We start from the raw sequence: 14,294 nt of genomic DNA, 5'->3' as shown, positions 1-14,294 counted from the left end.
TTTACCTGGACAAGTCTTTCAAACACTCATGAAAGATTCAAAAAACAAAAATGTGTCATGGGGGGTTCAAGATACAAGCACTCTTGAAAAAGGTGAGATTTCTGAATAGTTACATAGTACATGCAGATTCCTACCTCCACAATCCTTTCAAACATATGGGCGAGGGGCAAGAATGAGATCAGCACGTCTTCTGTATCAATGACAATTGCTTTCTATGAGGGGAATGCCAAGCCAGGGGAGCGAGGGGTGGGAAAAGCAGAAGAGAGGGGGAAAAAAAAAAAAAAAAAAAAAAAAAAAGGTTAATTTGCACTGTAACAACAACAACAACAACAACAACAACAACAACAACAACTTGTATCACAAAGGCTTATTGCAACATTTATCAGCTTTAGGGCACATCCCAGACTCAACTAGTTCATTTGTATAAAGAGGTATTCTCAGCTTTTAAATATGTTGACCAAAGAAAGTCCAAAATACAGGATGGTACTTTTTATGTAAAGGGTTAGATTGGGGCTTGGTCTTCCAGATGGTAGCACTGCAAAGTGTGGAGTAGTCATTTAGAACTCTCCTTTTCCTTAAGTCGTTGTTGGATAATTAAGGGTAGTAGTGTGCTCAGATGATGTACACATTGAAAAGAATGAAATTAAGGCTGTGCACCTTGTGTCTAGGCTGTTTATCCCATCCAAAAGGTTTTGCCCAATTTACTGTAAGTACACTGACCGCTAGATGAAATACAACAAACCGTTGTTCTCAACCTTTTCAGACTACCGTACTACTTGTCTTGTGCACCCCACGTTTCACCTCAGTTACTTGCTTACAAAAGCATACCTCAAAATACAGATGTGTCATAGCATGTCATTAATATGGTAAAAATTAGAGTAGGCCACTGTCATTAAAGTATACTGCATTTCCATTTCAGTGTGGTATTTGAACTTGTTTCACTTGTGAGCCTAGTCTGAAGCCCAAGCCCTGCTGTTCGTGGCTGAATCATATAAAAAAAAAAAAAACTTAACTTTTTGGGGCCCTACACAATTACTGTTCTTGCATCTCATAATACCAGCCCCACACCTGAAGCCTCTTAAACCTGTCCTGCAAACTCCAGCCCTTTCCCTGCAACTAGGTCACGATCCCCCACGTTGAGAAACACTGACCTGGAGGAGCTGAGTAACCCGGCAGACCTCTGCATACCCATAGGTACACACACCAGTGGCTGTGTAAACAGAACTCATGCACAAGACAGTACAGTATTGCCTACAATAGTCGTCCATTCTGGTCAATCCAAGACTGCAAGTTCCTAGTTGCAGATTGGAGGTGGATCCAAATCTATTATGGTCTCTTAACAGGCTTACTAATTATGTTTTCAACATCCATTCCATGCCCCCCCACCCCAGCCCCTCCAACATTTTCAGAGGACAATGTTTGATCAAAGGCAGACATCTTACAGATTAGAGTTACTTCTTCACCAATTCAGAATTTAAAACAAAAACACCTGCAATTTAAATTACCTAGTTAGCAAGGCAGGATGACTAGTTACTTCCACCTGAGGAATGTAGGTGTTTGTAAGTTTCTAATTGTATTTAGTCTTCAGTAATACCTATGGGAACCCCAGCAACTTTCAAATGCATTAAGAAGATGACTGTGTTCAATCAATCGATCATTCTCCATGTCCACTGAAGGTAGGAAGAGCAGTAATAGTTTTTCCTAATATCTAACCAAGATATATGGACAGTGAAATACTGGAATAGGTTATTAAATGTGGTTGTAATATCCCTATCTTTGGTAGTTTAAGAAGAGTTTAATCTAGGTATAATACTGACTTAAATATGGGGAGGAGGGATAGGGTGACCACTGAAAGAGCACTATATTTCTTCTAATTCTATGTGTCCAAGTCCCTCACCCTTCTTGCTCCAAGGTATGCTGTCTCCAATTGCTACACTGCAGGTCAGAAGGGAAGGGAGAGTTATTCCTGGACAAGCCTCAGAGGCCAATGACCGGCTGCTGCACATTTGTAAGTTATCATCCAAATCAAGGTGAAATAAGTTACACCTCCAAAACCTCAAAGGTTGGATTTTCATGGAGTGCTCAATATTGAAACTAAATCAGTGACTTCTAAAAGGGAAGAAAGTGAATTAAGAGCACTTCTGAAATTAAACTGATCATCCCAGAGTCCACACCCCAGTTCATTATTTTGACAAACTAATATTTTCATATTGTACAGTTGTGTTTGCTGGATTGCATCTAAGTTTTCATGATCCTAAAATTGCTTGCTTTTCTGGTCAGCAAATTTGGACTTTAGACAGTCTGCACTCAATAGCAAGTATGAACAGTCATGTTTCTTGCAGGCTCATGCACTCGTTTCTCTAAAGGTATGTACCATAGAAAAAGGGTGGTTCCAGTTATTTTACTTCTTGGGCCAGAAGTACAGTAATCTCCAAATTGGACTTGGAAGAGCAGAGACAACTATTTTATGAGAGCCAGAATAAGAACATGCTACATAATTTAACGGGATTGGTTTTACCTTCTGTTGTACTGAAAGAGAGCAGCAGAGATAAAAGGAATATGGGAAGCCATTGCTTGTTCAGGATTCATCTTTACTAAAGAGAGGGTAGATGCCTTGGCAATATTGCATATAGGTGTAAAAAAAGTGTTTACCCCCGCCCCCACCTCTACATTAGGGAAGTGAGAGTCTGAAGTGGAATTAACTCATGTTTAGTTGGAACTAAACCAAGCTAACTTTTGCAAATGGAGACGAGTCTTCAGATGGGGACATTTCAGGGCATGCTTTAATTGTTTAACTAGCATTGTTACCTCAAGACCTCAGTTAGCTCCAAGACATTAGGACTTTGCTTCACCTTGGCACTAATATAAAGTTGCTGTAATTTCTATACCGAGACTAGCATAGGGACAGGGAACCTATCTGTCAGCAGGAACTACCCAAGAAAGATGTGCAGCACCAGATTTGTTGATGGCGTCTATTTGCAGCCTTACAAATTTCTTGCCAGGGAAGTCTCAGAATACCAAGTTGCCTATCAACCACAGAGCAATGGATTAAGCACAAGACTGGTTTGATTCTTTACTTGAGAGGTTTTTGGCGAAGGGAGAACAGTTAGGAGGAGTTTTAGAAATTCAGTGTGAAGTTGCCAATTTCAGACCAGTGATCTTATGTTAGAGAAGCTTTACTAAGGCTGGTTCAAATAGTATCTGCCAGACTTTATTTTGCCAAGTTCTTGAGGCTCCTAAATAGAGAGTTCCCCCCACCCCACCATACCATTTTTTCCTCCTGAAAAGCCTTTCCTTCTTATGGCCTAAGCCCTAACAATATTAGTCTTGAAGTTTACCTCTGTAGCTTTCACAAAAGCTGAAACATTGCTCACTATATTCTGATGAGTGAGCATAGCGCCTTTGGGGTTTCCTAAGAAGAAAATCAACATTAAAACATAACAGTGAAGGGTTTGTACATATTAAAATATCAAGTTGAAATACTATTCACTTTAATCTAAGTCTAGAAAGGGCTTTAATGGTCAAATGCACATCACTCAATTCATAAAACAAATCCTACTTATAAAGCAAAACTTAATGATGGGTAGATTTGCAGGTAGTGCCAATTCTGTTCAAGTGGATTTGGAAAATAATGGAAGACAGAAGGCCTCTGCTGTCTCATGTTTGGTAGAGCAACATCCTCAGATACAAGGAATTTTGGAAAGAAAGTAATTTGAAAATCAAGTTTAACAGTTCTCAATTCACAGATCAAATCCTACAAATTCTCTTAATACAAGTCTTATTGGTTTTGAGACAAGGAGGGGATGAGGTATTCCCCTGAGGAGACAAGCTTTGTAGCTTCACAAAGCTCTTGCCTCTTGAAGGATTATTTGTCAAGCATTTCATCTTCCCATTTGCTGACCCAGAAATTTCTATATGAAGAGTTTACCACCTATTACTTTCAGGCCTTACAGGTGAAATGCTAAACCAGCAGGGGTAACATTGAGTGTACCCTAAGGAACATTCTGAATGATCTTTGTCCATAAAGTACACTATAGAAAACCCAGCATAATTAAGTGTACCTGTAGTTCCACTGGTGAAACAGATGACTGCTAGATCTTCTGGATTTGGAGGCTTTAAAAACAAAAGTTACGCCAGGTAAGCACAGAGATTTTGCAGGGAGAAAGAAAAAAGCAGTACTAATTTTGCTTTGAGCCACAGAAGGTGGCACACCAGTGTCTTATTTTGATCTAAAAGACTTAGATTATAGTTAGGGGAGATTAGGTCTCTTTTTTGGTAGTTTGATACTTACCACAGGTTTGTGTCTGTGATCTCTGCCCACCTCCTAAAAAGTTAGGAGACAGACATGAGTAGTTAACAGTTGCTTTGCAATATTTCCAGTTACTATCCATTTAGTAACATTTGTCATTTAGACACCAAGCTGACTACTTTTTAAAGACTTAAGTGCCAAACACTTGTGCATCACATATGCCAAAAACAACTTAAAAATGCCCCTCCAAGAACATGGCAATAAGCTTAGTGTCTTATTTATAAAGTGCTAAGTAACCCAAGATCTATGGAATACGGTTAAGCTAGCTTCCAAATTACATGTGGCAGAGGAGATAGGCATGTCATCTAAATTTGAGAATTTAGATCAACCAGTTCACACTCCCATTCTAATCTAGCAGACCATGGCTCACACACATTCAGCACTGTTAATGAAACAGAAGCCACTGTTGACATTTTGAAGAGAAAGTACTTTTTAGCATTATGATGGCTTTTACTGTTAAAGTCACTATTAATTCTTCATTTGGTTTCCAAAACAGGAATTTCTTGCTTTACATGCTCCAGTAAGGCAGATGGACCAACTTCTTATTGTTTTGCTACTGTAGGACGTTAGAGACTGCTTCAGTATCCAACATCATGCCAATACCACTTTGAAAACAAGGCCACTAATCTAGCATGATTGTGTCCATTATATGAACTCCAAGGGATACTGCTTAAGAATTAGAAATGTTCCTCTGGGACTTCTGAATTGAAGTGTTTGGTACATCTTGTTATTACAAGGTACGGGTGGGAGAGAGAGTGGTCCTCCCCAACTGCTTCCCTGTGTTTCCCTACATGACAGCTGTGATGTGAATTCAAAACTGCTACCAGCTGCCATTTCTTCCCTGATAGCGCTGGACTGGAGCAGAGAAGCTCCACTGTTTCATTATTCACACTGGATGGGTACAAGTCCTGCAATTCTCAGCTACAGCTCAGGTTACAGCAGCCTGGCAGCTGGGTCCAATTTACACTAGTTAACAGCAATCCTCCAGGATTCAGGCCCTATGTCAGGTTGGAATAGCTAGAGCTCACTCTTCATTTCCCCATGAGCTCTACTCCAGACTTTGGGAAGGCAGCTTGCAGTTGGTTTCTGCTCTTTGCATCATAATAGGAACAGATTTGGGGGAATCTGCTCTTCTTATTTTGATTGTTGCCCTAGGTCACTTGAGATTTGTCTGACCCTACAGCTGAAAAGGTTATCATTAAGCTCTAATATAGAGAGAAAATGTAATGGCAACTGAAGTATTCCTGTCTCTCCAGTAGCAGAAGTAATGGCTAAAAAGCTACGCCTATTTGAGATTTTAATGTCTGTGTTGATAAGCTTTAAAGGTTTCAAGATTAAGTGTTTTTAACTGTGGTCATTCCTAATTAGCATTAAAGAACCCAAAGGTCAACATTTCAATTTGTTAAGAGATTAAAGGTTTTAACCCTGAAATAATTGTGTCAGTTTCATCATGGTCCTTGCCTCAAAATATAAGAAAATAAGCACTGAACATTTACTTGTGGCTGGTCTCATCCTTAATTAGAACCATAGGCTATGTCTACACTGCATATCTTACAACAGCTTAGCTGTGCCACTAAGCCCTTGCTACCATAAGAGACACCCCCTCCATTCCTCCCACCACTGTTCTTTGTAGGACAGGAAAGAGTTCTCCTGCCAACAAAATTTTATCACCCCCAACAAGGTAGCTTTAAATTGTCAGGAGAGTGTCTCCTGCTGATAAAACATGGTCCACACTGGTGCTTTTTGTTTTCAAAAGCCTTTGTTAGCCATGGAGTATGAAGGAAAAAAAGAAACCCTCACAGAGTTCTGAAAACAAGAATATAGTGTAGACAACTTTTAGAAGCAAAATAGTGGCTAACAATTCTAGGCTTTTAAAAAAAAAGATTTTGTTTTAATAAACACTTCAACGAACTTCACATTTCCATGGCTTATCTTCCAAGGCATCATACTTTTCCAATTGTAGGCCACTTTTTCATTTCCTGAAAATAAACACTCAGTACTCAGCAGCTCCTAGGCTACATCTACACTAGGAGATAAATTCAAATGTAAGGCAGTTAACATGATTGTACCAAGTGACTGTCTTTACTGTGAATACCATTAACTCAATTTAGGGAGCACGAATATCAATAGCATAGTATCCTCAGAACCAGGTGGGTGCAGTGTCAAGTTCAAACTTAACAGTTCGAATGAAGGCTAGTGTGGAAGTGCCGTATCTTCAGATGAAATCATTAGCCTCCAGCAGGGTGATCATCCATCCCATATTTGGAAGGACAGTCCTGTATTTGGGACAGGAAAAAGGCACCCCAGCTTACTTTCTAAAAAAAGGGACTAACTGTCCTGTATTTGGACCCTCCCCCGCTGACCTCTTCCACCAGCTGCTGCACAGGCGCAGCTACTGGCCAGAGGACATACTGTATGTCAGTACATGCTCTCCACAACAGAGGGAGCCACCAGGTTAGGGCCTCCTTGCCGTTTCCCCAAGCCTCGGAGAAGCAGGCAGGAGTGCATGCAGCTGCCATGTCTATGCTGCTTCCCTGGGGCATAGGGCTCCAGGGGAAGGGCCAGTGGCTGCCATGTCCCTGGTACTTGGTGGAGCTGGGAGGAGCCACCCCTCCCACACCACCTTATCTCCCTGTTCCTTATTTGGGACAGGGAGATATGGTCACCCTAGCCTCCAGAGACTGACTGGCACTGCAAGTGGCAGGGGGCTGGGAAACTCACAGCACTGCTGCACCTGGCTCCGGGCCGCTCTCTGGAGCTAGGAAACTGACCAGCGCAGCACTTGGCTCCCTATTGCACCTGACCTCGAGCTCCTGTGAACTAGGCACAGCAGCACTGGTCAGGTTCCCAGCTCCCCCAAGCTGTGGGGACCCAGGAACCAGACAGCAGGATAAGTGCTGCCAGCGGTAGGTGGGGGGGGGGGGGGGGGGGGAGGCACAGAACATGGGGCTGAGGGAACTGTGGGATAGGTTCCCACAATGCACTGCTGCAACAGTCGATGTTTGGCCACTTTAGTGTGGCAGCACTAACTTGACTTTGAGGGAAGTGAGGATACTTAAAATCAAATTTATAAAGTCCCACATTTATAAAACTGAATTCATCTGATAGACGTAGCTTACTAATGGCCCCTAATGATCATTTGAAGGAAGAAAAAAATTTTACAGAAGGGCAATCTAGAAGTGACTTGCCTAAGATAATTTATCTTTCATAAAAAGCAGCTTATTCAGAGTTACAAGCCACTCTTCATTGTAAATAAAATTAAGTTTTAAAGCACTGGAATTGTACTAGTCCTTAAATACTCTAGATTATTCTTTGGGTTTTGGACCATTCTAGTTCAACCCTTCTAAAATTAGTTTCACCACTAATAAAAGCCAGTAAGAACTAGGTATTTTTAAATGTCAATACCATGCAAGTTCACCATACTTATGCAAGAGAAAAAAGCCACACACCCCCCCCCCCCCCATGCATGTTGCTTCGTAACATCTCAGTGAAATTCAGGACTTTATCTCAATTACTCAAAAAAAAGGGATCAGATGTGTCACTTGGAAGTCAGAGTGAGTCAGATACTGCTGCGCCTTGTCTTTACCATTTCTGAAGCAGAGCCTGAATACATTAACAACTATATAGTTTTACATAGAAGGATAACCCAAGTAACTGTTATATGCCTTTTATATATTATTTTATGGCCTTCTTGATGATGGTGCTCCTAGAATGCCAATGTTCCACTTCAGGCCATTGCCACTGCTTTGTGAGGCCAGTGAAAGTGGCATAAAATTTGCAAAGACAGCATCACCTTAATTTTCCAGATCACTGAACCAAGTTCAGTCGTGATGAACTCCAGAAACAGTTCAGAAGAACTGGGACTCTCTCCCATTCCCTCAGTAGTAGGCAATTTGCTTTTATTTCAACATAGCCTTCAATTCAGAATTCCTAAACTCATCAATCCACAGACACCCATTCTTATGTCCCCATGTTAGCCTTCCTCAGAGCTAGGTGTTGCTATGACAGCTGTACTATGTCCATTTACTAACCAAGACAGTCATCTAAAACAGTGATTTCCAAACTTTTCAGCATCACACCCCCCCCTTTTTGATTTTTGAGAAACCTAACAACCTCCACCTCTTCTTTATCATCCAACCCTTTTAACAAAAAGTTAAATAATTTAAAATAAGAAAAATTTGGTATAAAAATGTTATTTTAAATTAAAGAACGAAGTTTTTCTTGGACCCTTGCAGGTGCCTGGTTTAGCCCCAGCTGGCCAGCTGCCTGAGCCCTATACCAGCCACCAGAGCTCCCCATGCCAGCTACCCAACCTGCCTGAGCCCTATGATGCCAGAGCCACCCGTCCAAGCTGACCGAGTCCCACACCGCCAGTGCCAGCCACCCGCCCGCCCGCGCCACTCAAGCCCTGCAATGCCAGGACCGGCTGCCTGAGCCCCACAAGCCCCCCTGCCCAAGCCCCTCCCCTCCCCCAAAGCCAGGCATCCCCAGTGCCCCATTAACTCTATCCCTCTCATGCAAGCCACGAACCCAGAGCCCCCATCTAACCCCATCCTTCTCCTCAGTCCCATCCCCTCCAACTCCCACTCACTCCCCTTTGCAAGAGGCAGCTAGTTCTACGTGGGCATTCACTGACTGCCTGCTTTTTACAGTGGCTGTGCTGGGTTGCCCACGTAAAATGGCAGGGGCTGAGAGCTGGGAGCAAAGGCTGTTTTGTTCTTTGGGTGGGGGAAATGACAGAAGGAGGGCTGTGTAACCTCACCCCCCCCGCCCCCGGAAATTCTTCACACCCCCCACCCAATGGGGCATGCCCCCCCCCGTTTGGGAAATTATGATCTAAAAGGTCTAACTGCTGGAAGCTGATGTTTGTGTTTGAATATCAAATTGTCAAGGACACCTAGTCCATGACTACGTGCACTGAATAAGGTCAATACAAGCACTTTGTGTATAAACCTACTCCCCCTTGAGTTTCACTGCAGTTGGGACTTTATGAAATGGGACTAAGATAAAAGGGACCAAGAATTTAGACATCTTTTCTAGATGTGAATATTAAGATTTAGGTTTGTGTTACATTCAAACCAATTTCACTGATTTTTATATTCGTCTTGGACTTATTTTATACTCATTTATGCATTGCAACACACTAATAGTGAATTATTTGCTAAAAAGGGGTCTACTGTGTAAGCAAGCAGGTAAACCTTTAACCTTCACTCCTGGCCAAAGATCACTATTTTGTAACTAGCCATCTGAGAAGGACAAATTACTCTGCTGAATCCCCAGCTTCCCACCCTTTCAAGGCAGGTGACTATTTCCATTCAGTGTCTCCTCTGTATCCCCGGTTGTACAGTGAAGTAGGTGAAGTCTTCATTTCTTACCTCCAGTTCTTTCATGCTGAGAACTTCTACCCCACACTTCTTCCCACATTCCACAAGATCACTGTCAAAGGACTCCATGATGATAATGGTGTTGAGAGCTGGTGCTTCTCCCTTTTCCACAGCATCCAACAGAAGCTTGGCCTTGTCAGGTTTGTCACAGAATATCAGTGGCATAGCAGCTGAATTAGGAGAGGAGTGCTTTTAGTACAAGTTCAGCCTATCTAGATATGTTTGTATCAGAGGGTTATTTTGAATAAGGCAACAAACATTTTTACTAGTCAAGCCTGTCACAGGTTATTTAGCTGCTGAGCTACTGAAAGAATAGTACCTTTATTCAGAATATAGCTGATTGCATCAGTTCCCAGCGTTTCGTAAAGCGGCACGACCACCATGGAGTAGGTGTAGCAGGCCTGTTCGATGATAACCCACTGGGTAGAAAGGAAAGACAAGTCAATACAGGTTTACTAGTCCAAACACCAGAATGCTAAGACTCCGGAACTGAGGGAACCTAAGGTTAGCATTCAAATACAGAAATTGTTAGTGTAAAGCAGGTTTGGATACATTTGCTCAATATGGGCACATCTACAGTTCTGGGAAGGTTGCAAGATCAACCCTGACCAGGTCAGAGTTCAGTTTTGCACATCTGGTAGAGACATGCAAAATTGATCCATCTGGCAGTCGACCCCTGTACTCCTCACTATCGTGAGGCGTAAGGAAGGTCAACCGGAGAAATGCTCTCATCAACCTCCCTCAGTGAAGACAGTCAGGTAAGTCTGTTTCAGATACATTGATGCTAGCTCCGCAATTGCTGTAGCCACAATTGAGTAGCTGAAACCGACAGTACTGCCTAGTGTAGACCTGACCTAAGAGTTGTTTGTTCTTTTAACTGTCAGTTGTTTACCCAGGAGAGCACAGCACAGTTGGTTAGTTTTCAGAGGCACCGACAAGCCCACCACTTCTCGGGTATGGGGAAGTAGATTCAAGTTTTGACACAAAACTGACTACTCAACAATCAGATTAACTTATTTCAAAATAATGCAGCTACGCACAAAAATGCATTTTGAAATCACACTTGGCTATTTTGAAATACAGCATCTACACACAGACCCTATTTTGAAATACAGCCAGTGGGGACACTGGCTTATTTTGAAATAGGCTCTATTCCCCTGTTTTAACAGCATCTATTTCAAAATAGGTGCTATTCCTCGTAGAATAAGGTTTACCAATTTTGAAATAAGCCAGACCCTATTTCAAGATTTCAAAACAGCAGTTGCATTGTGTAGATGCTCGGATAGTTCTTTCGAAATAACTTTGCCGTGTCGTCCTTCCTTCAAAAGAAAGCAGTAACTAATACACAGTAGGTGATAAATGGGTTTTCTAGCTGCCACATGTAAGCCTATACAATTGTAACCCACTACCCACAATGCATTCTTCATTTCCCATTCCTAAAAGATTGGTACACTGCACAGTTCTTCAGAACATGAACTGGTCACTTTCTTTTACGTTTAACTGAAGAACATGCTAGTGACAAAGTTAGTTACCTCTGGCCTGTTTTGAGCAAAGATTCCTACGTACGGGTCCGAGGCCAGCTTGTAGCCTCTGTGACGTAATGCTGAGCCCACATACTCTGCTCTCTCCAACACCTGAAACAGAAAGTCAACTACGGTTAACAGCAAACTTTGCAGAGCACCACATCCCAAGCTGGTTGATTTCACATTGTTTAGGGACTTACAGTGCAAGAGGGAGAGAATCTAGTGGGTCTTTTTATTTCTGGATGTTTCCATGACTTATATTAGATGCGTTTCAATATCCATCTTACTTTAGACACCAGAGGTCAAATCATTATGGCAGCCAACCACAGAGCACAGCATGGTGGTTAACAGCCAAGTACTTTAAGACCATTCTTGAGGGTACTGAAACTGCTGTGACTTATGTACCACTACAGTACTTCCAAGGGACAAAATACTGGAATGATTTCAAATTCTAAGTTCTGTTTGATTCAGCCAGGCAGAACGCACATCATCCATCCTGTTTACTATTCAGGTGGGCACTGAAGGATACAAAAAAAAAGAGAGTCTATTACTTGAAACTGGGGTCCCCCGGTAACTCAAAGTTATCCCTTAAGCGTTCTGTTCTAGTGACAGGCCTACTGCAAGATGGACTTGCCATCCTCTAATACAGATTCAGAATGCTACACACCCAAATATACACCTTGTACTTACATACAGCACTCGTGATAAAGAGCCACAACTCTGTGCTATGAAGATGACTGTTAGAAGGACTTAAATGGCCTCTCCCCTGAAGGGAGCGCTTTCTCCAACTGAAAATTCTAGCATCTAGGACTAATTTAGAGAGTAGCAGTACACACTAGGAAAGCATTATCACAAGTTTGGTACAGTTCACAGCTTGACATCTGTAGTAGTTGAGAAGTGACATGATGTGCAGAATGAAAAAGGCAAGTAAGCCAATAAGCACATCTCCCCAGCACCACTACACACTTGTGCCTTCTGAAGAAACTCTCAGTAGCTCTAACATTTAAATGCAGGGTTCTCCCCAGGGTGGAATTAATCACACTTGCAACAGCTAGACCACTGGTTCTAAAAATCAGTGGGCAGCCTGCAACTCAGTCAGCATACAACTGCAGACAGGTTACAGCCTCATGGGCCATGCAGGTAGTGTGTATACATATATATTATATGGGGGGTGCACATACCCACAGAGCTGTATGGGGGTCCACCATGGTAAACAAGTTGAGAAGCACTGAGATAGACCAACTGGTAAAAAGGCTGTTTAAGCAGCATCTGGAAGGTGCCTCCTTTTAAATGGGTCAGAGCTATGGAACAGATCCCTCAGGAACAGGCTTGAAATGGTTAACTTTAAGACAGGATCTGAAGGGTTATGGAATTGCTTGAGGTACCCCAGCAGTATCTGGGATTGTTCATGCTCAGATGCACAGTCTGAAAAATGCACAGGCTCCTACGAGACACTTTTCACACCATTCCCTCTTTCATTAATTCTTGCCCCCAGAAAGCAGTGCATTATTAGAAGGGCATTGCTAGAAATCACCTGCTTGCTAGGGTGCCCATATTTCTCTGTTCTGAATACGGAGCACCTGGGAAAAGCAAGCTCAATGGCACACAATCAGAACTATGCAGTACAAACATTCAAATAAATATTAAGTTGACCTAGTCCCTGTTAAAGAGACATAGTGCACACTTGGTTTCCTGCTGTCTTTCTTCTTATCTTTAAAGATTTAGGGGTCATGCTCTGAGGGGTGACACCACACATGGGGCAAGTTCACACAAATTCCATGCACCTCTTATGTGGCAGGGGGAGGGTGTAACTGATGAGCCTGACCTCTCCCTACCCAGAATTCCCCAAACTCCATCCCTGGCTGGGCCCAAATGAAGGGCTAACATCTCTTAGTACCTGGGGTCGCATCCCACATCTTCTCAAGGGAACACATGGTGAGCACACTTCCCCCACTCTGACCCACTCCACCGAGTTCCGTCAGGGTTTGCACCAGAATCTGGCCAGCAGGAGCCTTCTGGCAAGGTACAGGAAGCTGCTTTGTGGGGTGGGGGGAGGGAAGATGACCTAGCACATCTCTGAAGCACATGGTTAAATGCAGCTTATCCCTTCTTCCCTACACAGTGACAAAAGGCAGCAAGCACCTCCAGCCTGTTGCTGGCCACTGACATAACCCAGCCTCCTCCTGTCCCCAGGAAACAGTGCAGTCAGAGAGAAGCCAAACCTAAGCATCTGTTGTGCACCACAGCACAGGGAATCTGACTGCAGGGACAGGAGCCAACTGGCCCAGAGAGGTGGCTCAGGAAAGGAGAGTATCCACAGGATGGAGCAGGACGGGGTGGTGGGCGGGTGTGTGTGTTGTGCGAGACCACTAAGCCCCTGCTGAAGGGCTTCTGTGGCACATGGAGGTTCAGGGTGGAAACCATTCCCTTCTCACCACTCTGAGTGTGGCTGTGGGGCAAAGACTTCCATGTGCTAGTGCTGTATGGGGCTTTGGCACATGCAGAACTTGGGTCCTGGTAAAAAAGTGTCCTGGGCCAGAAGGTTTTGGGCTTTCATGGGGCACTTGCCCAGCCACAGACAGTGAGGGAAGAGGCAGCCTGTCAGCCAGCTTGTTGGTGAGCTGCACACTCCCACCGGGGACTAGTTCTCAGCACAGCATTGGGAGTGGGACATGCTGTGCAGGGGGGAAGAGATGGAGAGGCAGTGAGGCTAGGGGCAGAACAGGGAGAAGATGACCATGTGAAGGGCTGATTGGTGGGCAACAGGGGTGACATGAACTGGCCGCTACTTGGTTCCTACTTGACTTCACCAACCACTGCAGCTCACAGCATGCAGCCATTGCTGGCCAGCAATGGTATGAGACAGGGTCCTGCTGGCCCCTGGTTTGCTGGGGTGGAGCACTCTGCAGAAGCGGCCTAGGCAAGAAATGGCCAGCCCCATACGCTGCCTCTCCACTCTGCACACACCCATCAGCTGCCACTGGACCCCCACTCACTGCTGATGAGCAGGCAGCTGACAAGCAGGGATTCAGACAGCAGCAGGAAGTTAGAAAATACAGGACAATTTCCCCATTTTTA

At 43.6% G+C, this 14,294-nt stretch overlaps 1 protein-coding gene across 2 annotated transcripts in view; it reads right to left on the bottom strand.

Moving 5' to 3' along the window:
* The window catches only part of ACSL1 (acyl-CoA synthetase long chain family member 1), a 59,100-nt gene that overhangs the window by 18,555 nt on the left and 26,251 nt on the right, over positions 1–14,294 (bottom strand). For both annotated transcript variants that reach the window (XM_074992936.1, XM_074992937.1), the window contains exons 5-11: positions 11,226–11,327; positions 10,013–10,112; positions 9,685–9,863; positions 4,292–4,324; positions 4,062–4,113; positions 3,339–3,412; positions 135–212 (exon numbers count right to left, since the gene is read on the bottom strand). In XM_074992936.1, the coding sequence (XP_074849037.1) occupies positions 135–212; positions 3,339–3,412; positions 4,062–4,113; positions 4,292–4,324; positions 9,685–9,863; positions 10,013–10,112; positions 11,226–11,327 (618 nt within the window). The remainder of the gene's footprint in view (positions 1–134; positions 213–3,338; positions 3,413–4,061; positions 4,114–4,291; positions 4,325–9,684; positions 9,864–10,012; positions 10,113–11,225; positions 11,328–14,294) is intronic.

This window comes from Carettochelys insculpta, chromosome 4 (assembly GCF_033958435.1).
Source record: "Carettochelys insculpta isolate YL-2023 chromosome 4, ASM3395843v1, whole genome shotgun sequence".
NCBI classification, from domain to species: Eukaryota; Metazoa; Chordata; order Testudines; family Carettochelyidae; genus Carettochelys; species Carettochelys insculpta.
Note: the sequence above shows the minus strand (reverse complement) of the source record. Positions and strands in the feature narration are given on the sequence as shown.